The sequence below is a fragment of the Pieris brassicae genome, chromosome 10, assembly GCF_905147105.1.
Source record: "Pieris brassicae chromosome 10, ilPieBrab1.1, whole genome shotgun sequence".
Taxonomy (NCBI): Eukaryota; Metazoa; Arthropoda; class Insecta; order Lepidoptera; family Pieridae; genus Pieris; species Pieris brassicae.
Genome location: NC_059674.1, coordinates 8,552,330 through 8,577,343, shown reverse-complemented (window position 1 = coordinate 8,577,343; position 25,014 = coordinate 8,552,330). Strand labels below are relative to the sequence as shown.

Sequence of the window (25,014 nt, the reverse complement as noted above, 5' to 3'; positions counted from 1 at the left end):
TATATATGTTTAAGAGCCAGAACATGTTAAGGCAATTTTGTTATTTTGTCTTAGGGGTAAGTTTAAAGGAACATAACAAATGGTTACTGACAAAAGAGGAAAGAAATAAACTGTATGTGAAAATCTGTAGCGCTAACAGAACAATATTTCTAAAACTAAAACAAATATCAAGAAACCAAACAAGAAAAACAAAAGAATGTAATGAAAGAACAACACCGATAAACGCTAAAAATAATATAGAACATATTAGGGTTGCCACATAACAAACTTTAAAGTTTCATTGATATTGAAATTTTCTTAGTTATATTTGAAGTGTGAAATCTATCCCTAAGGGTTCAAACTAAATGAAATTAAAAAGAATAACATCTTTTAACTAGATAAAACATCCGTCTTTTTCTTTAATTAAGATTTTACACTAATTTACTTTTTATGAATAATAGTGTAACAACCTAAACACTGTTAAAGGGCTAGCGAGTACGTTGCCAGCTTTTAAGACCTTTAGCAGTCCTTGAGTAATTATCAATATTGACATACGGTATCTACGTACCGTTAAAAACGTCATTTTATTATTATATTACATTGGCACAATAATCTTGTAATCGTAAAAGATAAAATGTTATAATAATTTTCTTGCGCGGTACAGCCCTAACCACAATTTACCGTGGTCACCAAATAGTTTGTCCATAAAACCTTTTGCGAATCGAAGTTACAACGAGCCTCGCGGGATCCGTTAGTAACAAGTTCGGTTAGTGCTGACTGTCGGGGTTTTATTACCCAGTTAAGTTTCCGATTTAACTGAGAGCTTTTGGTAGAAAAGCTTTTCTCGAATTGACTACGATTCTGGCGTGCGTATAACAAGTGCTGAGGTCCCTAGTGCATAATAGCAATTAGGGAATTTTTCAATTAAAATCTAGTCTACAATGAGTGAGTTTAAAAACGAACACTAAAAATATGTATGGTAAGGTATACTCTTTCAATTAATTAATGATAAAACAAAGACCTTGTACCTGTAAAGCTGATTGAAAATCTGGTCCGAATAATAAAATATTGACTAAATTATATACGAAGTACACGTTTACATCATTTTTTTTAACAGAGGGCAACACTCACAATGCCAGTGATTGCCTTTTATTACACATGCTTAGTGTGGAATAAAGGACGATGTGATACGGGTGGAATTTCGTACATTGACGTCCGATGATCATTTGATTAAAATGACTTTTTATCATTTAGAAGAACCACATTGGTCTATTATGTAATTCTGGTCGCTACTTTTATGAATAGAAGATAAGAAAGGAGGTACTCACGTTTGCAGGCTTTTTTATGTGTGATAGGTTTCGTGGGGTCCCTGTAATACCCCTCCCGGCAGTAATGGCAATGTCTTCCTGCAGTGTAATGACGACACTTGAGGCAGACTCCGCCACTTGCACGACCAGACAGCTTGTACAACTCCATATTAAAGCGGCACCGACGCGCGTGGCCATTACAGTTGCATTCTGGAAAGATGAAGGAAACGGTATCACCTAGGCCGAGATTCAGACATGTTAAGGCAAGTTGTGTACAGAATAAATTTACACGACACCTCTTAACAGACTGTATGGCGTCCATCCCTACTATACAAAGTCAAAGTCACAAATCGTTTATTCATATAGGTAACAGAATGAACACTTATGAAAGTCAAAAAAAAAGAAATATACATTAAATGCTTCTAATTTTACATTTACTTCCAGTTCTCAAATCAAGGCGTAGAACGGAAGAGAAGATTGGCAATAACTCCACTAATAGCCACTCTTTTTAATCGCCAAGTTTTTTTTGTTTTACACAACGTTCGTAAGGAGTTGCAACCATTACACCATGTTCCACATGACATCTTAAGTAATAAATAATAATAAAATAAATTAAAAACCAAGATTTGTCTCAGATTGTCAAAGATCCTGTATCACCAGAAAGTATGGTGAAATAGGAGCAGGCACTTACATTCTCGCACTAACATCACTGCATTCAAGTACGACCAGTCACCACTAGCACCCGATCACGAGTATCACGCATGGCCAGCCTACGGCCCCCTCGCCATATTTTAGGGACAGAGACAATCCGACGCATGGACGCCGCCACAAGCGATGACATTTATGCGAGCATGACGATCCTTGAATGTACCCAACATTATTTGTCTTAGGGATGGTGGAGGGCAAGAACCAGTCTGTTGCACAGATCCCCGTTATCCAGGACGTTGCGCCTACTGAATGCTGTCTCCGATACTATCGACATATTTGTATGTTCGCGGAGTGAATTCATAGTAGCGACATTGTGTAAAATATGTGTTTAATATTATATATGTACTTTATTCAATTTTATTTATTGGTTCTCGACATCATCGTATTGGAATAGTCTGTAAGGATAATGTATGTATTTCTGTAATAAATAAAGTTTGAGAGTTCAAAACTAAAAAAAGAAGTACGAAATTTACGTTGAAGAATGTGAATTAATTTGTATAGTACAGAAAAATATATTTTAAGTTGTATTTATGATAATTGACATTATCTGTCTTAATTACATTATTATAAGATCGTCATGGTTACAAAGCAATAAATTTACAAAAATTAAATTAATGTTATTAAAATTAATAAGGAATATCGTTAAATACTTTGTTGTTACATATGTCATAAACACACACATATACAGTATTTACAAGTTTAAGTACATAGTAAAAATAGATAATAATTGAAAATGGAAAAAATATATGCAGACTTATGTTAGATAATTTAGGTTTCAGGAAGCAATTAGGAAATTGTTAACTGCAATTCAAATTCAAAATAACTTAAATAAATATTCGTACAGCCCTCCTCAACAAACAAATTACAAATTACCCCCCGTGGGGCGTGGACGTTGGGAAACACTGATTTAAACCATTTTATTTAAAGCATAACATCGCCAAATGTAACTATTTAAAATGTAATCGAAAACTGTCCCCTCTTCTAATACAATTAGCAGAATCGACAGAATTTATCCCAGCTAAACGAAGCGTGTGGTCACCGTAATCCCAATGTACAAGGATATATGGGCACATTAGGCAACTGTTGCACGCCGCAAACACAGGCGATTAATGTCGTAGGATTCTACTAATGCTGGTGTAAGGCTCGGCGTGAACCTTTATGAAATATTATTTTAATAACAAACTTACGTCTTTGGTACGAGTTATAATTTTATTTTAAGTTATTTAATGTATTGCTTCTAATAATTGTGTAGAAATTGACATACTTCTGCACCCATTATTTATTACTATTTATCTATTCATACAGAACATTGATATACAGAAGTAAAGAAGGCAGACATAAAAAATACAATGATCAAAGCAGGACTCATTTAGTTGAATTATAAAAACATATACATAATTAGTATTCGTTTCTTTTTTATAAGATAGGCTCTCGCATCCCATGGACCCCCATTATAGTGGGCCTTTGAGGGAGGAGTATGCTCTTAAGCAGTTGGGAATCGTAACTAGATTGGGTATACCCAGACCCACACAGGGAGTCGGCTAAATCTATATGAAGTTAAACGTTTGAATTTCTCCTTAGTCCAATAATTATTGAATCACAGCTACCCCATATTTAAAATAATATATTCTATATATCCGAATGTAACGTTTTTCGTACAAAGTTTCGACACCATGACGAAGCTTTTATCCACTGAACTAACCTTGTATTTATGAGATGAGAATGGTAAAAATATTCATTTGAACTAGAAAATATGGCGCCAAATGAAACTGTCATCGGTACAAGTAACGTTAAGCAGATGGCGTTTGTGTAGCCCTTTGTAGTTTTCATCTCCCACTAAATATTCACAACTAGGCGTGATGAAAGGTTCATTTTTATTTTAGAACCACAATTCTGTATTGCTTTAACCATATATACTTTGTAACATATTAAATTTGACTTTAATTTAAACTATATAAGTAAACAGAGTTTCTTCCATAGATTATTGAATACACTAATAATATTTTATATCACAATAACCTGTGGCGATAGAACAGTAAATTTTCCTCAATCCTGTGTACAATTCTCTATTCAAAAATAAAATAGGAATAATTAAATCATACGAAATAATATTTGTCGTAAAATTTTGATTGTTTAAAATAAAATTTGTATTATAAACAAAGTATTTATTTTAATCATAGGTGGTTTAATCATATAGTTTATATATATTTAAACGTTACAACCCAAAAACTACATAATACATTCAAAAATCTTCTCTTTATAAGTGGAAAAGAAGAAAAAAAGTTTAGTCTTTGACTTGTAAAATTCGGGTACTTTTAAACTTGTTTAAGACTATTAACAGTTCTAACCTAATATCCCTAATATGAGGCCCATTTATGATTTTTTATAAAACGGGGGGAAGACGTGCAGGAGGCCTACCTGGCACTCGCAAGTGCGTTTTAAGGACCCTAAGTCGAATAAGTCTGGTTCAATGGGCAGCTGGTTCTAAATGGTCGTTTTAACGGCAAAAATGCCTTAAAAATTCTCGGATTTGAAACAATGGACGTCGAGGTGATACGGGTGAATGACACATACGTAAACACATTTTTTAAATTCCAAGTTTATAGTTAAACAATAAAAAATAACATATAGTTAGATATACACACGAAATGGAATACTTTACTTACAAAGTACAGACAACTATGTTACCAAATGATTGTAGAGTAGCGATACGAATTGTTGAGAGTGTAGGTGTGGTTTGTCATTTAAATCAAAGTAATCAGAGATGTAACTTCCAAGAATACTTTACGGTATTGCAGCATATATTAGAATCTGTAAACTCACAGTTTACATTAATAGCATAAACTTTCTTTACTTATTTAAAGCTTCTAAATTTCATTTTCTAATCAAGGTTATAGTAAAAAATATGAATGGAAAACGAGGCAGACAAAAGTTGCCTAACATTGCATGGAGTCTTATACTCTATACTCTGTCCTGCGTGTTATTTAGAACAATTAGGATATTAAACAAAAAGAAATGAAAGACAAATAATTTAAGTTTTTTTAATTTGGATATTTTTTGTTAATCTAAACCATCCAAGGCGCTAGGAGCTCAGTGACGTACACACGTACCGTAGATTTATATGTATACAGAAGATGTACACCGCATCACAGGTAGCTATTACGTGTATTTATAACAATTTATATAAAAAATAATTGTAAGACACCAATATTTTGTTTCTTAGAAATCTTTTTACCGCTTTTTTTATTACTAAACTATACGTGTATTTTGATTTGATATTATTGTATAGTAAAACTGTGCATTGATTATCTTCAAAGGTTTATACAGCACTAAACATTTTGTATTTTTTGCCTAAAATGAAAACGTTTAGGTATGAACATGAATAATGTTGTATATTACTTTTTAAAATATTTAAAAATTCGGTAAGGAATTGAGCCGTTTCTCTGGGAAAGCGGTTAAGGTAATTTGTCCCGTCGGCTATTTACAATTTTCACATAACTCTCAGCAATAAATAAGTCGTAGTGGCCATAATAAATCAGGCTGCGGGTGCGCCTGAAGCTGAATCATCAATTTGTTTAATGGTCGCGGGAAATTATGGGTTTTACTTCAGTTTTCTTGACAGATCTTTAACCTTTTACTTAGCGAAGTTAAACAACAGAAATACTCGTTCTGCTCTTGCAACACACTACGGTTCGTGCCTAAGATCTGATGGTTATACGTTTAGCAAAATAAGGAATTCTTACAAAATTATTGTATGCTATATTATTTATTTATTAACACTTCGTCACATTACAAAATAAAAAAGTGAACATAATTAAATCAAAAGGAGGGCAACTGGCGGCCTTATCGCTTTCGAGCGATCTCTTCCAGGCAGCCACTGTGAGTAAAGAAAAAAAATGTATTCAATTACATAAGATAGGCAATTAGTGCAAAAATACATGTTATACACAATTATTAAGACAAAACTAAACAGGAACAAAAGAAACAAACTAAACTAAAAAGATGATACATTAAAAATAAAAAGTAAAAAGATACATAAATCACGACAATTTAAGATAAGTCTCAGTTAGTAGTTGGTAAGAAAGTTAGGGTTACGATGTCGACAGGTAATGTTTGTACAGAAGAATTTTTTTTTTTTTTATAAAATAGGGGGCAAACGGGCAGGAGGCTCACCTGATGTTAAGTGATACCGCCGCCCATGGACACTCTCAATGCCAGAGGGCTCGCGAGTGCGTTGCCGGCCTTTTAAGAATTTGTACGCTCTTTTCTTGAAGGACCCTAAGTCGAATTGGTTCGGAAATACTTCAGTGGGCAGCTGGTTCCACATAGCGGTGGTGCGCGGCAAAAATTGCCTTGAGAAACGCTCAGTCGTGGAACGTCGGACGTCGAGGTGATACGGGTGGAATTTTGTATTTTGCCTCGACGTCCGATGCTGAAACTCACCTGCAGGTATTAATCCGAACAACTCCTCTGAACACTCTCCATGGTAAATGCGGTAGAAGATGCAGAGTGACCCCACATCTCTACGCAACGCCAAAGGATCGAGCCGCTCGGAGAGGGATTGGTCATCGACGATTCGAACCGCTCTTCGTTGGATACGGTCAAGTGGAAGGAGCTGGTACTGGGGAGCCCCCGCCCAGAGGTGAGAACAGTATTCCATGTGGGGCCGTATTTGCGCTTTATAGAGTTGCAAGCGGTGGCCCGGAGTGAAGTACCGTCTCGCCTTGCTGAGCACACCAAGCTTTTTGGAGGCTAATTTAGCCTTTCCCTCCAAATGACCGCGAAACTGAACGTCGTTCGATATGTCAACGCCAAGTATTCCGATGCTGGCTGTGGCTTCAAGAAGAGTGTTTTCGAAAAGAGGAGTAGCGACAAAGGGTATCTTTTTCGCGGAAAACGCGCAAATTTAAAGGAAGATAAAGAAAGAGCTAAGCGAATAGGGACGAGAAGTAAATATAAAATATATATGAAATTAATTATGTAAATAGAGAACAGACAAAGCAAGAATTTCCAAGTAATCTGTGAATGAGAAGACGAAAATCCAGTGACACGACAGCTACGAAGAGATACTAGATGAAATTTAAATTGCCCAATTTATCTATAATGAGCTCTAACAATAGATATTTAGGAAGAAATACAGAATCATTCATGGTCACGTGCGTCCGTGTATTTGTGTATTGTGGGATAAGTCACGCAGGAAACGGATGAGCACGTCGACTGACCCCTGGAACGGACAAACTAAGCCCGCGACATCACTTGCAAACTGCAGGTCAAAGTAAAAGTTACTCAGAACAAAGGTAAATCCATATTCCACAAGTCCCCACAAGACCCTAAGTCGAATTGGTTCGGAAATACTTCAGTGAGCAGCTGGTTGATGATAATGGTGGAATCTCGTGTTTTGCCTAGCGTCCGATGATGAAACTCAGCTGCAGGTTTTAATCCGAATAATTCGTGTTTTAAGTTATTACAAAATCGCCAACATTTATCAGGTGCTTGATGAAAGAAGTTTGTTTTTGAGGTGAGAACAATTTCCGGTCCCGGGTTTTCATGTTACTTATACCATAACTAAGGCTTTGATGGTATCGTAATGTAGGTTAACTATGCCACAAGTTTCCAGTTGGTTGAGCCAGTAAAGAACAGTGATTAGGAGATTCGATGATTCATAGTACCGAATTTTAAGTGGAATATAACCATACATTTCCTATATAGAGCACCCCAATTTAATACAATACAATTATATCAAAGATTTTCCGTCTCCCTAGTTCTAATACGATCACGGTAACTGAAAATTGGCCCCTTGAGATAACGACATTAATTGAATTATAACCAACTCGTGCACCTAATTGCCGAAGGTTCCACACCCTGACATTTTAATTAACGTACATATATATAGATAATTCAATATAATATTGATGAATTAATTATTAAACTAGCAATTGAACACTTGACACGGTAGATTTAATACAATATAGCGGCGTTTGTTATAAGTTTACGAGTATGTGTCTATTGCATGATAAAGGTATTTTCAGGTACTTTGAGCCACAAAGAGCATGACTCCAAAATGTCTAAAATTGTTATTGGATTATTGAACGATTATTTAGAACTATTTGTGTATATTTTTTTGCATGTATGAGCATTAAGTACGTGAAAAAGGTAATAAATTGGGAGAACATCTTGTATGCTATTACGTTATTGATGTAAATTATATTAAGTATTTTTAAAGCTTTATTAATTAATCCATACAATAATTGTTTAGTTGTTATTTAGTTAGCTTATTTCAATAAAAAGAACATAGTTTTGTTAGTTATCTAGTATTTGTATGTCTCATTTTAAAGAACCCTCCTCCATATGTTTCCATTTCCTTGAGTCTTGAGCAACATTCATCCAGTTTTAACGTTGTCTGTAAATTTCTTTTCAGTAGGTCCAGCCCATTTTATTGTGTCAAGTGTTCGTCTTTTATTCCACGCTCTAGATATGTTATGACAACCGAAATGCGTAATCATGTCTGAATAATAATATTTACTTACACTTCGTTATCTTATACAAAAACATACATACAAAAAAGCAGGTTACATAAGTTATTCGGCAACGGGCGGCCTTATCACTAAGAACCGATTTCTTCCAGGCAACCCTAGTATGGAAAATAAAAAAAATCCCTACAGAGGGTTAAGTACAAGAAGTGCATACATAATTAACAAAGAAGATCATAAAATAACAAGAATGTAAAAGCTAACTCCAAAGGTTAACTGAGTCACAATTAATATACATGTAGCTAATTACGAGGCAGAAGAAAAATGATCAAAAATGTTTTTTTTAAATAAATTTAAAGACTTAGCTCGTTTGATATCAATTGGTAAGAAATTTCATAGCAGGATACTTTGCTCACTAAAGAAGGAGTGGTAGATTCAGTTTTATGAGTACTAGTTTCAAGAAATCAAAAATACCCCCAGAGAGAAGCATAAAATGTTGCTTTAAGTAACTAGGAGTTTCAGGATTAAAAAGAACATTGTAGAGAAGTTGTAAAATGTGCATCTTACGCCGCAATCGATGCCAATTAAGCTTTCTTCGGAACTCCCAAATACGGTTTAATTTATAAAGTCCAAATATGAATCTGATTAACACCCGATTATAGTTTAATTTCAATTCCGTCTTTAAGGTCGTTTTAGTAAATAAAGAGTGTCAGTTTCATTGCATTTTTTTTTCACATAGAAAAAATCCTTGTATTATTATATACGATATATACACGCTAGCTGCGCTTATACTGCCATCTACGGTTAAATCCTCGACGTATCGAATATTCAATCAATTATAGAATATACCCTTTGTTTGTTTAACTAAAATCTAAATAAGCCAGCTAACTGTTCTAGATCTCAATTCGTTAACAAATAAACTATCGTTTATGATTGGGAAGCGGCCTTCAGCGGCAAACAAACAAAACATATACACTGTTAATAAATAAATCAGGCTTCTAATCCCAGCTCAATGACTAAACCGTCGCCTAGATAACTGTTTTAGTTAGGTGTAGTATACACTTGTTAAGAGTATTTTTATTTATATTTTATAACTAAGGAAATATAGTAGATAAAACATTAAACCGTTTCCATTAATTATTTTGTTTCATTTATTTTTACCGCTTTCAAGATTAAGCGGATGATTGGTTTTTGATATTGATGACAGACTCTGAAATCTGCCCACATAGAACCACTTATAACACTTTTAAACACTTAATAATTTACAGTTGGCCTACTATATACTTAAAGCCTTTCGGGATTGGTGGGCTATGTGAGACGTCGAAGGCCTTGTTGTTTGCGATACCACTGGCCAGAATCAGTCTGTTGCATTAACAAAGACTTACTACATGCTGTCTCTGATACTATCGACATCTTTACGTAGTTTTGGTAGTGATATTGTATATATTAGATATTTAATATTAATCTTTTTTTGACCTTATCGTATTGGCTTACATAAAAAATAAGGAAGAGTTGAAACTAGCAACAATAAAATAAAATATTAAAAGTAAACAGAAACTTACACCTCATTAAAAGCGTGATACACAAAGTTACGTAAGTAGGAAGATTGTTGTAAAATAAAGCAATATTTTTATCGATGTTAGTAATTAAGTTGTAAGAGCGTGATAGCCTTTTCGCTGGACCATTAAAAGTAGCAGATAAGCGAGACGAAGGTACGTATAGAAAACTTTTAGTTATATTAACTCTAGGATCTGGACCTACTGGAAAGAGATGTATAGGACGACAAATGAAAAGATGGACAGACGACATTATATAACTAGCGGGGAAAAACTAAAAAAATATGGAGGAGGCTTTTACTCTAAAAGGGGCCATACAAAAACTAGACCACTCAAAAAGACTATCAACTTAAATTTTCTTTAAAACTTATAGTAACACAACTAATACTAATATTAAGGAATGTAAACTAACCACTTGTTGTATGGATTACTTAATAAAGCTTTAATAACTATAGGATTACAAAGAAAAGAAAATCTAGCAAGAAGGTGAGTATGAGTATTGTATAATACTTTATTACAAAGCAATCTAACAAGCGATAAGGCTGGATAATGTGCCTTCCCCTTAACACCATTCATCTAAGTTGGACACCTGCCAAAGTTAGCGATACAATTGCGCAGTTTAACGCACTATTTGCCTGATTACGCACTGATTTATTGCTTTCCTATCCTTTTTGGAGGATTTGGTTTTGTTTTAAGCGTGAATCGTTTGAGATTAATGGGATTTAGATTTCTTTATACTTTCTATCTTAAAATAGTCTTACAACCTTTCGATTTGAATTGTAATGGCATAGTTTCAGTGAGACAACAAACCAGAAAATTATATAAAGTGACTTTAGTGACGACTATAAAGTTCTGGAAATGATAAAAAATTTAATTTATTGATTGTAAAATAAAAAGAAATCCACTACAACCTTTTCTGAGTCTCAGATATTTGTATATGTTTCATGATCATTTGTTAATCTAATAGGCAAATAGGTGATCAGCCTCCTATGCTTGACGCACGCCGTCGACTTTTTGCGTCTAAGGCAAGCCGGTTTCATCACGATGTTTTCCTTCACCGTTCGTGCGAATGTTAAATTTCAACATAGAAAAAAAAGCCCATTGATGCCCAGCCGGCGATCGAACCTACGACCTCAGGGATGAGACTGGCACGCTGAAGGCGCTAGGCCAACACTGCACCATAGATTGTATAAGCATAAAGTATAGTTTATTGTTGGAGTTAAGTCGTCTTTCCGCATTGGTGTAATTCAATGGTGTTGAAGTATAATTCTATATTGCGTATATTATATAGACGGTAACAAGTACTTATAAGTGTAAATTTAAAGAAATACACAAATCGTTTATGAGACAGTAAACTATTATATCTTTTATGAATATTTTGTGTTGCATATTTGAATGTCCACACGAAATTCAAGCTTTGTAAGGAATCGTTTCGAATGAATAAAACATACAATCGTACAATCCGCCGACAAATAACCACTGTGCACAAATTTTAAGAATTGCGGACACTATAAGAAAAATCTAGTTTAAGCTTCACCTGTACAGGAATACTTTCGATCTCATATTAGTATTTCCTTAAACTCATAACAGAATGATGAGAACCTAGATAAAAATATACTTACTCCGTCAGTCATATAGACCTTAATTAGGTGTTAAACGTTAGGTCCCACTCGCACAGGTCATTTAATTCGGCTTCAAGAATAACAAGACGGAAAGAGAACTGCTGAAAGCGAAGATCACGCTTAATATTATGGTCAATTATCACTTTTTGCAGTGTACTCTTTTCGTCAGTAACCTGTCGCTTGTACTCATAGGTATAGTTTTCTCAATTCGACATATTTGTAAAGTATATGATGATTTTTAACCGTACTTATTGAAACAATTATTGGAAGGGATTTTTACTTCTTTACAATATTTTTTTATACATGTGACACTGAGACATCATTGAACATTAACACTAACTTAAGACTAATAAATGTAAATAAATATAACACAAAATGCGTAAATAGATACGTTTACGAAGACTATTATGGAGCTTGGAGCTTTTTTACTCTTTCTACTCTCTTGGAGTAGAGGACCACAAATGTGGAAAATTATTACGAGTTGAAATTAACGGAAATCAAAAGACAATTTATATGATTGACGAGATTCTTAGCCTGTTAGAAAATAGGGAAAGCATATTTTTAAACGACCTTAGAAGCCCGACCTCAACCAACTTTTTACAACTTATACAAATTATTCAGGGTACATATCTAACCCGTTACAAGTGTGACAGTATGTCCACCTCTTTCTCCGAAATGCATCGATCCAAGTCCACAATAAATATTTCATGAGAGGAAATACTCCGTATACAATCGACACTTCACGCTTTACCGGTTTACGCTGAATCGATTTGTGGGACGGATTTTAGAAAACAATGTTTATTTTTTTATATTTTTTAATATTAGTTTTAAATGTAATCATTATATTGTTTCATTAATGGAATTTTTATAAACACGTATTGGCTCAGTCTGTAAAAATATGTATTGTTTAAAAACAAATATCTGCCAGAGTTATAATTATAACCATCATAAGTGAAGTTACATTTATATTTAATGAAGCGCAAACCAAATTTTAGCAATGATCGCACACTTGAAGCCTTGAAGCCAACATAAGCCCTTCAGTTTTTCCCACACTTGTAAATTGTAATATAACATTCTCGTTTCCTATAATCTTCAATAGGTCGACTACACTTATATTGAAGTGTAACATATGTTATGAACGCTAAATTGTAAGCTCATGTATTACACGATTAAAGCCAGTTGACACCCAGCTTAAAACAAACGCCATCGAACTTAACTCCAGTCATAATATATAAATGTCAGTCAATTTGTTAAAGCCTAAATAAAAGGTACATAACTTATATGTTCTATTTATGAATTATTCACAAGTTGAGATATTTAAAATCAAAAGCATACATTATATACTAAAATCATTTAATGAAAAAATAAATCTGTTTCGGGTTAACAACTAGTATTATAATTAAACATAAAGGAAAAGTAAGGGAAATCAAAGCTAACTAAATTTTACAATAAAGCGCATAATATATTTATCCGTCTACGTCACGTACAAGATACAGAAAATTAAGTTTGGTTTAGTTTCTGCAGATATACCATGATAGGTCCAACTTGAAATTCAGTACCAGTTTGATCTTGATACGTAATAGAAATCGAGTTATTTTAACATTATACATTTGGACTGCAGAAGCTGGAGCGATTTGGAATGTGAAAACTTATACCTTACATTAAATTTTATTACATTTTAAAGCAAGATGTTCTTCGCGGTAATAGATTGGCCCAGCTCAATACTGCATTTGTTGTTATTGTCTTTAAATATTAAGACCGAACCAATTTACTTTGGGACCCTATATTGGTTCATCCATATCCAATCATTTCATCAGCATTTAAATTCACCTAGGGGTTTTACACTTACAACTACATTAGGATGGTGGTCCTACTTCCGAACTTCTGTAACTACTATGAAATGGGGCTACACCAGCAAAAACAACTAGCTTAATTAGCCATTAAATCAAAAGCCTAGTCTCTTAACTTCACAGCGCCGTTTAACTAGCGGCCTGAATGATATTCAGCCAGTTGATCAATGATAAAACTCTTCAAACTATCAATATGGTGACGGCAAACCACAACATTGTTGGTGTTTTCCAAAGTTTAATGAAAAACAAAAAGTACAGAGTCTAGTGACCATAATAATGTGAATTTAGCTTTTAGTGACTGACTCAAGCAATTTTATTTTAATAGAAATATTTTTATGTCAGATGTTTCTTCTTTTTTATTTCTACCACATGGCCACTCTACGATGGCCTATCCACTAGCCAGTCTATTAAATGCTGTTACAAACGCTACAGCTGAATATCTTTCAGGCCGTTAGTTAAATGGCGCCATTTAGTGAAAAGGCTAGGCTGTTAATTGAACGACTTCTTTTAAGTTAGTTGGCTGCGACAAATATTAAAATAGAGAACGGTTGAGATATTTATCAGAAACTGACCTTACTCATAGAAAAATCTTTACGAAAAACGAAAGTAATGTACTGGTAGTTTTTGAATTTATTTGTGAATAATCTTTTCTCATTATATTAGTATAGAGAATTCAAGATAATATTGTTTTATATTCTGTAAAGCTCTTAAAATATCCGGTCAATTCTGTTCAGAATAAAGTCCCAAAAATAAAATCACTAAAATTACAATGTGATTCAATCATAATCACACATAATAATATATCGTAAAAAACTACCTTTTTACTTGGAATCACTAATTTTAGACACAATCCCACTCAGATAAGGTCGAGTTCACTTAATCCAGACGAACCTACAATTAAATAAAAATATAACAAGCTGAGATGTAAAACATTCAGCTTAACGATGTGTTTAAATTCTCGGGCTTGTTAATATTTTTAATGCCTTAAATAATTTTCTCATACTGTGATTAAATGAATGGATGCAGAGACGCGCTAAGAAGTAATAGACCCGATATCACTTGATTTCTGAATATAAAAACCTTTGGTTCATGCCATGGTTACCCTGAGATGTCATATATTCGGTGGGTTGGAAAGTTCGCAATCTGACACATAGATGGCGCTACAACTAATAAATAAATATGATTTTAGTTAACCCTAACCGTCAACCTACACGTGTAGACATTTGACATCGACCTACTATAATGAAATTCAAATGATAAACTTTTTTAATAAAGGTTTAGACTTAATTGAACACTTACACACTATTATTTATGGTATAAAACTATTAAAAATGTTTGAATGAAAATTAATTTTACATAATAATTCAGTAATGATCTATAAATGAAGAGATATTGTTAAAATTGCGGGTAGTTGAGTAAAAATAATTGCATCCTTTGATCGAGCGCCGTCGGCTCAGAATTTAATATGCAGCCTCCAACATCAAAGAGTGCTCCCAAACAGAAATTAAATAAAGCACGCGTTGTGCAAGTTATGAGCTTATGAGAATATTTATCATGTGCTGTATCAGGTTTGAAGTTAAACATTTTACTATTTATATGATCAAGCAGCATCTCTTCCCAAATATGCTTCATCCCTTAGCGTAGAGTTGTGGGGTCTTTCTGCATCGTCTACCGCATTTACACTGTAGAATTGTCAGAGAAGTTGTTTGGATAAATTACCTGACACCTGCAGCTGAGTTTCAGATCAGCGGATCATTTTGCCGCGCACCACCATTATGTGGAACCAGCTGCCCACCGATATATTCCCGATATAATATGACTTAGGGTCCTTCAGGTGAAGCGCGTACCAAATCTTAAAAGGCACTAGCGAGCTCTCTGGCATTGTGAGTGTCTATAGACCGCGGTATTGCTAAACATCAGATAAGCCTTCTGCTCGTTTGACCCGTTATCCATAACATACTAAGAGCAGCACTCGTCCATCTGTCAATACCAATCTGGGGACTGGCAATGCAAAATGTCGGAAAGTGGCATATTTGATTTTTATTGAGCAAATGGAAAGAGATATTATATCTGATAGACAAGAGATGGTGTAGTCCAATCATGATCAAGCGAAACGCGTCTTATATTCGTTCAACATTCCGAATCTTAAATTGTTGTCAAATTGATTACTATCATATTAATATAACTATATCTTCGACCGTTAATAATAATGGAATGTTTCAAAACATTTCGCTTATCTCTTATGGCACGGCCCAGTCGAGAGTAAATATTATTTCAGTTACATCCGATTGCGTTTTTGCGGCACGAATGGAGTGAGCCTGAGCTCGCAAATCATTATTAAATAATTTACAAAAATTCTTTTTACTTTTAATCTGTTATTATAATTTTAATTGTTGTTCCTTTTATGTGTGTTTAACGTTTCGTCTGAATAGTTGGAAAATATTATTTTAATGTCGCGCCAAAACCATTCATTTTACCACTTGAAAAACATTTCATATATTTTCTACTGTAATGTATGCAGTACATACTCTAATCTAACGATTCCAAAAAAAAATGCTTGGTAGTTGAATAGTAAATGGTCCCTGGTTCATTCGCAATGACCACCTTCTTCGGGACCTTAATGTAGAGGACGTCACCGTCAGTAAGTATTGTTTTTGGATATTCACATACACATTCTTATGTTAAATATCCTTTTTAGTAAATAAAGCCAGTTTTAAATTACTTATTAGTCTAGTTTAGTCTAGTCTAGTTAGGGTAGATCGTTAAATTATGTCTTTGCGTAGAGAAATTATAAAACAATTATGTATATTTTACTACATTAGGTATTGTCTCTTAGATGATGTTGCTCTATGGAGATCAATTTTTCTAAACATAAAATTACTCGAAAGTATAAATATAGCCTCAAACTTTAAGTTATTATATTTTAGTTATTCATATCTATTTATATATACGGTAACTGCCTCAACATTGTGTTGAAATTACCACCATATTTTACCATGAGGACGAAATGGATTAAACTTAAAAGGAAATGAAACCTCGGTGATAGCTGTCAACCCTTCACTCGCTTGATCAAAGCCTCATATTGACGGAAACAGACGGAGTATTCTTTACTTTGATTGAAAGTCATATTGATTATTGATTCAATTTCAACGAGTTATTTCACGAGTTTTATTTTATAAATTTTTAGTAGTGCATAGTTTTCCAATCGTGCATGTGCCTGTATATTTTAACTAAATTAAATTATGCATGGTCAGAAAAGACTTGAGTTTCTTAGCCTCGAGGCACGCTTTATAAGTCTAAACTTAAACGATTATAAGCAATAAAATATTGTGAAGTCATAAATCCTACAAAATAAAAAGAAACTTTTGTATCGGGCGTTCCTTGAATAAATATTTGAAAGGCATAGGCAAGTGCCAAATGTCAATCCGTTCCGTGCAAATGAGATTTCTGCACTCGAAATTAAGTATTTGTAAATAAACAGAATAATTACGCAGGCATACATTTTAACTTTATTTTTGGCATAAAACTAAATCAATTACAGTATTACATATCTTTAAATTCTGTCTAAGAACGTTTACTAACCAAACAAGTTAAGACAGTTTGGGCATTATTATAAACCGTGGACTAAATATGGGACGGTGTTTGTTATCATGGTTGTCATTATTTTACACGGTACTATAATAGTCCACGTTAATTATAAAGCTATGTTTGTTTTCTCAGTAGAAAATCGTGAATTTCTTGTTTCCTTTTTTCCTCGTTAAGCAAATGCTGCATTTTAAGCTTATGTTCTTCATGAACAAAATCATGCTCCCTACTCGCTATATTCTTCTGTAGTTCTATCAATTCCAGCTTAGCAGTAGCGACGTTGGATGAATATATATTGGAAATTCCATCAACTTTCTTCCTGACTGTTTTTTGAGATTGTCCTTTGGAGATAGTTTTTCGTTTGTTTTCTAAAAGATAATTATTTTGCTAATTACAATTTGTTAAAAATAGGCAGTGTCGGCCTAGTGGTTTCAACGTGCGACTCGCATCCCTGGGGTCTTAGGGTTGTTCCCTGGCTGTGCACTAATGTCGGGCTACCTTACGTAATGTCTATGAGCGCATTTAACACTTGCACGGTGAAGGAATGTAGCGTAATAAAAATAAAAGATATGTTAAAGATACAATAACTTTGGTACATTTTCCTACAGTACTGTATTGTGCTTATTAGAAAGAAGGCTTTGTATTGATATCTATGTTCGTATGATTTTTTTTAATGTAATAGGAGGCAAATGGGCAGGAGGCTCACCTGATGTTAAGTGATACCGCCGCCCATGGACTTCACATTTCCAGAAGTCTCGCAAGTGCGTTACCGGCCTGTCAATTATTGGTACGCTCTTTTCTTGAAGGACCCTAAGTCGAATTGGTTCGGAAATACTTCAGTTGGCAGCTTGTTCCAGATTTATAGGGTTGAGGTTCGCGGCAAAAACTGCCTTAAAAAACGCTCAGTTGTGGAACGAGGGACGTCGCGTCGTGGCGATACGGACGGTATGTTGTATTCTGCCTTGACGTCCCGGAACTCAGATGCAGATATTAGACCAAATATCTCCTCTGAACTCTGTCCATTGTAAATGCCATAGTAAAATATTCGATAATGCTATATAAAGAACAAATATTTTTTTTTAATTGGTAGACTTAATAGATTTAATCTACCTTCTAATTATTCTTTCAGGTGGTAAAACAAGCAAGCGTTGCTCAGGTGTATCCTAATTATTACTATTGTTAAAGTTTGACTATGATTCATTTATAAAAACTGCCGCCCATGAACACCCAAAATAGTGAGACTATCCTTCAAATCGATATCCGTCAGTAGGTTGCCAACTTATAAGTTGGTGGTCGAACTAACCTTTACATATACATATATAAATTGCTATATATAATACCGAAATAGTTTACCAATAACCGTTGTATCGTCCATCACATCTGGTATAACATAGTCAACATCCTCGGGCGTCTTCAGTAAATTTCTTTCGTTTATATCTTCATCAGAGTTTTCACTTTTCACTCGAAATTCTACAACCCCATACAATTAAATCTTACATGACGGATTTAAATGTTGAAACACGACTGGACAGAAAATACTGATCTAATAATCAATTTTAAGATAAAGACGCTACCAGATTATATTACAACAATTACTCAGTTTGTTCTTCGTGTACAGGGACCGGGGACCAAATAGCAGACACATATAAAACTTTAACGAACACTTTAAAGTTCTAACGGGTGTGTTGTCAGCCTTTAAGGGCAAGGTCAGCTGTTTTATTAAAGGTCGAAGTGGCTAAGGTCAAGAAGTTCTATATATCCTTAGCGGTCAGAAGAACTTCGTTACCGCATCAGTGCATCAGTCATAGCGCTGATGGTAGATGTTGCTACAACCCTTTCTTTAAACAAAGTGTTAAAGATCTAATTTTGTTTAATTATTTGATACGATCTAGGGTAGTAAAATCGGATTCTATTTTTCTAAGTGAGTTCAAAAAAGGTCACGGAAGGCTATAGTTGTCAACACAAATATTTACAACAATTTCGTACTATAATCAAAATTACCTATGACATTCTCACTATCATTACGCGAATCGACGCCGTTTGAATAAATGTTGAGAATTGTCTTCTCAATGTCAGACAGGTTCGGCTCCCCCGCATTTCCTAATTCGATATGTCTGGAAATCTTTCTTCTGATCGCTTTTTTCAGGCTCTCATACTTCAACTTAAGCGTCTTAGCCGTTCTAGGTGTAAACCCGGACACGGCATTGAAGTTTATGGATAACTTGTTCCATGTCGCCTCCTTTTCTTTGTTTGTGGCGACATCATTTCTCTTATTCTCGATTATGTAGCGGTCCTTTGACACCAAGTCGACAAGAATGTGAATTTCACAACTATTAAAGTTAATAGCTCTGTCTCGATTCATCTTTTAACTGTATTTAATTGATAAAATTAATTATTTAATTAATAAACGTTGACATAACTAGGGGGAAAATATGACGAATAACTGTCAAACGTCAAATTGTATTCGTTTCGATTTTTATAGTTTTACGATTTCTGAAGAAGGTTATTAACGAATTACAGAAACCTCTTTTGTCTAGCTTAAATCGAAAATATATATAGAGTAAAAATAGTCGCTTTTTGCCCCTTTGAACCAGTTATCTGTTTGGTTATCAAAAATCGACCATTATTAATCAAAACATAAAATAAATGGGTCCATCAAAGGCCGTCATCACTTTTTAAATCTCCTAACGCGTAGAATTCATGAGAAGCACTTAATTTTAAATTTCATTAAACGTTTCGTTCATCGTATTTCTCCAACTACTCCATAATATACCTCTCCACAAGATCCAAACAAATTTAAACAGTATTCTACTTATGCTTAAAAATAATGAATCTGGATCACAAACTTATCAAACAAATGCATAAAATTTTTTTAAACCTTAATTACAGCGGGTACGCCATTAACCTGCTTAAGAAAGCCGAGATGAACAATGTCTACAAATAATTGAATTATAATTAACCCGAATCAATTCACCTAAGCCTTATAATAAATACTTGCTCTAAATAACAGTTTTTGTAGACTGAGATCGGAATTTATAATTAATTTCGAACATGGGAATTCGTTATGGTATTTGATATTACTCCGATGCTGCTGGTATAGCTTTTCTTGGACATCTAAGAAGGTAATGAGCCCTAATACACTTGCAGGGATAGCGACCTGCTATTTGGGACTCAATCCATTCTAAAATTTCTGCTATTCATAGACTAAACTAAAACAACTTCTGTAATTTCTACAAGCAAGTAAGTAGGTTTGGCGTTCTCTCTAACATTCAGCGGAATAACTGTATATACATATATCTCTATCAGGTTAAAATGCAGAACACTAGATTGAAGGTCACTAGGTCATATCTTTCCTCCACGTCTTCTTATCCACATAGGATTCATCCGGAGCATTATCTCTCTCATTCTCTGGTCTCAATTTAAATCGCTGATAATATACCCGACGCACTCACAGGAGAAAACTAACTTGCCTATAAATAATAATAGATAATGAATCCGATGGATAAATGAGAAGATCAATCTAGTTTCTTAGTTTCTTAGTTCTCTTTGTCTACGTAGAGACATTGCTTTTCTAGGCGTATTCTACAAAGTGTATTATAGGGAGTGATCTGAAGAGTTGTTTGGGTCTGTCCCTCCAGCCTCGTTTCAGCACCGTACGATCCGTTTTAATTCGAAATTCTATCACTATCACCTTGATGGCTAGAAGTTCACGGTTCGCTTAACAAGATATTTTTTTTACGAATTAACAAACTGTGGCATCAACTCCCAGTCGGGGTCTTTCCTGGGAGGCACAATATCGACATAATAAGGGCAACGCACCCATTAAAATGGTTGTCATTGGGCTGCGAAGACTGCCCTTTTTAGACCCCTATATTATAAAAAATATACATATATACTTAGCAAGCTTTGTTTACATGTATGTCTTTCGCTGGCCACCACTGCTCATAAGTTCCCGAAACATCGAGTTAATCAATGTTTATCAATGTTACAAAAAGTATTTTTTATATATGTGTATTTTTATATAATACTTGCATAAACTAATAATAATATATGGCGAAAGTAGTTCCACATAAAAAGTCGTATTATAATGCTATAGCGTATTTAAAGTCAACGGGTGGCCGTCGAGTCGAGAATAGCGTGAAAATCTCATAAAAACGTCCAATTGAGATCAAATCGTAAAGCAACCTGCGGTTTTTCTCCGTATTTCATAAAGCGCACTTGTCCTTATTATAATTAGACTGAGCTGATTTAGTTATTGAGAGCGTGAAGTCATTATTTTGCGGAATAGTAATAATATGGAAGCAATAAGTCCATTCTGAACCAACTTATGTTCAGCTTCTTTGGCCATATTGCAAGGAGGGAACCGAATAGTCTCAACAAAAATGTGAAAGCAGCAAGACGTATCGGTTAGGGATTGAAGACTGACTCCAGCTTCAGTAATGAAGACTACGAAGAGGAATAATAATACAGAGTATTGGAATATGTTTAGTTTTTGCTAATAAAAGAGTAAAGAGTAGCAAAGTCCGTGGATTTAACCTCCGTGGTAGTCAGTTCAGTCGTCTGTGCACCTATGGATTATTCTATCTTTATGCCCATATACTGCACGCACATAAGCTGGATCACATATAACGTAAAAAGACAAAAGCAGTTGTATGATATCTTTATTCTGTTCTGATAAATACATTTTATAAAACACATCTCCCAGAAATCCCATATCTTAAGATTATGAAGTACACAGTTAATAAAGATAAGGCTTTCAGGGTGTTAGGGCACATTCACAACACGTGCGGAGATAATATTGTGGCCCTAATAAAGTTACCCTGCCATTGTTTACTATTGTTTGCATCTGGTATTGTTCGTTACGATTTCGTATCTTCAATTAAAGTTAATACAGAAATCCAGGACATTTGTGTGAATCTATGTACTACATAATATAAAATAAGGCGAAAGTATTCATTCCTCTAAATCGCCAAAAGGCATTCAATTTTGTTAGCCTAGTGGCTTCAGCGTGCAACGCTCATGCCAGAGAACGTAAGCTCGATCCCCGGCTATGCACGAATGGACTTTATATGTCCGCAGTACTCGATCGGTTAGGGATAACATCTTGAGGGAACCGGCTTACCTTAGACACAAGTCTACGGCGTGTGTCAGGCACAGGAGGCTGATCACCTATTAGATTGACAAATGATCATGAAACAGATACGGAAATCTGCTTTAGACCTAAAAAGGTTGTAGCGCCACTGATTTTGAGCTTAAGTGGTATATTTATAAAAACTGAGACGGTCTTTATCACAGCGTTAGTACAGTTTAAAAGAGAGAGACGAAAATAAACATTTCAAATGAAGATATTTAAACTAATAGCATGTATTTGTTATTATCGTGTATTAGAAACACAGATCGTGACGATCAATCTTGTCAACGCAATACATGTTGCGCAAGAGCAATTAGTTTCAGTTTTGGCCGACGGCGTATGTGGTCCTACCACTACATAGTAGTGTAGTATCCTATTTTTTTTTATTTATTATCGGATTTTATGATTTATATGAGTCATGATGAGTCTGATGTCAAGTGATGCCTATAAAGCATCACACTGCCAGAAGGTTGGCAAGTACGTTAATAAGGTATGACTAAAATTTAAGTAATGATATCTGCCACCTCCATAGGTGGCAGATATCATCACTCTCAAAGCCTGAGGAACCGCGAGTGCGTTGGCGATCTTTTAACAATCGGTACGATTTTTTTTGTATACCAAAATTAATTTTTTACCCTTCAAATAATATTTTTAATAAAATAATTATCCTTTGTTCTAGAAAATATTGCTTTTTGTGTGTGTACATTGTACATTGTTTCAACCGTCCATGCTCTTCATATTTTGATGAAGATTGAACAGGAAACATTATTATTATCGATGGTAGCTAATAATAAAAAGGTAAGAGGTGCCTTTGTAATAACAATGGGAAGGTCATATATTATAATTCGACTATTGTTTATGAGATCTAATAAAAAGAATAGCCTGCGGTTCGACGCGTGCGCATGTTAATCTCATAGGGTTGTCACCTTTTTTAATTTGCATGTTTATATATATGTTAATTCAAATACTACTATAATTTAAGAGCATAATCAAGTTTTACGTGAGTTATCTAACATTAGTTAAGTTACATATATATTTGTAACTAACAACAACAAAGGTCAATATGAGCTCTTCAGTTTTTTTCCATACTCATTAATTGTAATATAACATTCTCGTTTCCGATAATGTCCACTAGGTCGACTATACTTATATTCTTTATAAGTAACAGAAGTGTCATTTAGATTCAACCCAAAATAAGTCAAGTTAGTTTACTACATACTACCCCTAATTTTATGTTAGTTATAAGCTCACGTTTTAAACGATTAAAAGCAGCTAAGTGTTTTTGAAGGCTGGTTTTTTCCATGCACCACCACTATATAGAACCATCTGCCGACTTAGGGTCCTTCAATAAAAAAAACATTACAATTATTAAAAGGCCGGTAACGCACTCGAGAGCCCTCTGGCGTTCAGTATCTATAGGCGGTTGTATCACTTAATATCAGATACGCCTTCTGCCCCGTTATATAACCAATGATATAGGTAATAATAGATGAACAAATAGAAAAGTCAGTGAAGTGGTTAAATATAAATTAACTTTGGTTAACCCTATCCTGTTACAACGCGTGTAATAATTTTGACACTTTCACCGATGGCCGCGCGACCCGCGGGTCACGAGTCACAACGCCCGGTATTGTGTGGGCTGTGGGCTGTGGGCGGTGTCGATATGCCGATGAAATGTGTATCTTAATTGGCTAATAAAATAATCGTTTTTATATCTAATTATCCCAATCAAGAGTGAAAATAAGTTCTGCAAAAATGTGTGGGCTCACGGTATGGTTATATATAAATATATGTCATGAATATATTACAAATATAATCTTGAATTTTAAATAATAAAATAAGTGCACAGGCGCTAATAAATATTTAAGTTGGCACCAGGTAGATAGTACCGGTGACCTGGAGCTGTAGATTTCCTCGTTCAACGAATAAGTATCGCAATACAGGGAGTAAATGCTGCCAGCGTTAAAGGCACGCTGTCAAAGGGACCAAATTCTAATCTTTTTTTAATGTGTTCCGTCAACTCTAAGGAACGTTATATAGTAATATATAGTATTAGGTACTTTAGTTTTTATTCCGGAAAAGTGAACAGTCTCTATGGGGTAGCAAAATATTCCATATGTTACTATGTCGTTACTAAAAGGTAGGCTAAGTAGAATATAATATAAAGGCGAAGCGAAGTTGGCGATCGCAGCTTTAAATACTTAGTTTTCGTTATATTGTCCATAGTAGTCCGTTCGTTTCATTACGTTCTAGTCCTCATCATCTATTATCTTAGTAATGTATATAACATTTTTAATATATCTGTTGTTTATTACAGAACTAATGAAACAATTGTAGTCAGCTAGTACTTTGTTTAAAAAATGTATTTTAAAGAAAAAACCTACCCAGACCTATATTAAACATTTCAAAAAGATAAAGCCATTCGAATTGGTGAACCTAAGTCTTTAGTGCTAAACAGTGGTAAGTGGAAAAATAGTACACAAGAATATGTCTCCCCTTAATGGTGACTGTATGTAGACAATTTCTTACATTAAATATCCTTTTTAGTAAATTCTCTCTCTTTAAGCGACTCTAAGCGTCGTGGTCAGCAAGGAAGCATCTGGAGCGAACTGTCTGTTTCCACCATATTCTGTCCAGCGCCACTCTATGTATAGTTTTGAGGACGATTAGTCTTTCACTTGATCAGTCTATCTGGTTGGTGAGTGGCCACGTGATTTGCCTTATTTTACCAACGACGATCAGTTAACTCCATGTTCTCATCGCCTCTTACTCATTAATTGTGTTTTTGCAGAGATATTTTGAAGAA

The 25,014-nt window shown here is 34.4% G+C and overlaps 2 protein-coding genes across 4 annotated transcripts in view; both read right to left on the bottom strand.

The window, feature by feature from the left end:
* LOC123715527 (netrin-B-like) overlaps window positions 1–25,014 on the bottom strand; it is a 113,419-nt gene that overhangs the window by 9,881 nt on the left and 78,524 nt on the right. For all 3 annotated transcript variants that reach the window (XM_045670574.1, XM_045670575.1, XM_045670576.1), the window contains exon 2: window positions 1,308–1,496. In XM_045670574.1, the coding sequence (XP_045526530.1) occupies window positions 1,308–1,496 (189 nt within the window). The remainder of the gene's footprint in view (window positions 1–1,307; window positions 1,497–25,014) is intronic.
* LOC123715528 lies at window positions 16,990–19,479 on the bottom strand. The gene is made up of 3 exons (XM_045670578.1): window positions 19,079–19,479; window positions 18,431–18,547; window positions 16,990–17,445 (listed from the first exon to the last, which is right to left on the bottom strand). Exons 1-3 carry the CDS (start codon window positions 19,437–19,439, stop codon window positions 17,195–17,197), a joined length of 729 nt encoding a protein of 242 aa, XP_045526534.1. The 5' UTR covers window positions 19,440–19,479; the 3' UTR covers window positions 16,990–17,194.

Bases quoted from the DNA above. Each gene is read 5' to 3' on its own strand.
- LOC123715528 (XM_045670578.1), bottom strand. From the start codon at position 19,439: ATGAATCGAGACAGAGCTATTAACTTTAATAGTTGTGAAATTCACATT. The intron at 18,548-19,078 runs GTAATTTTGATT...ATGGGGTTGTAG, and splicing joins TGATAGTGAGAATGTCATAG to AATTTCGAGTGAAAAGTGAA. The intron at 17,446-18,430 runs GTAAACTATTTC...ATTATCTTTTAG, and splicing joins GGACGATACAACGGTTATTG to AAAACAAACGAAAAACTATC.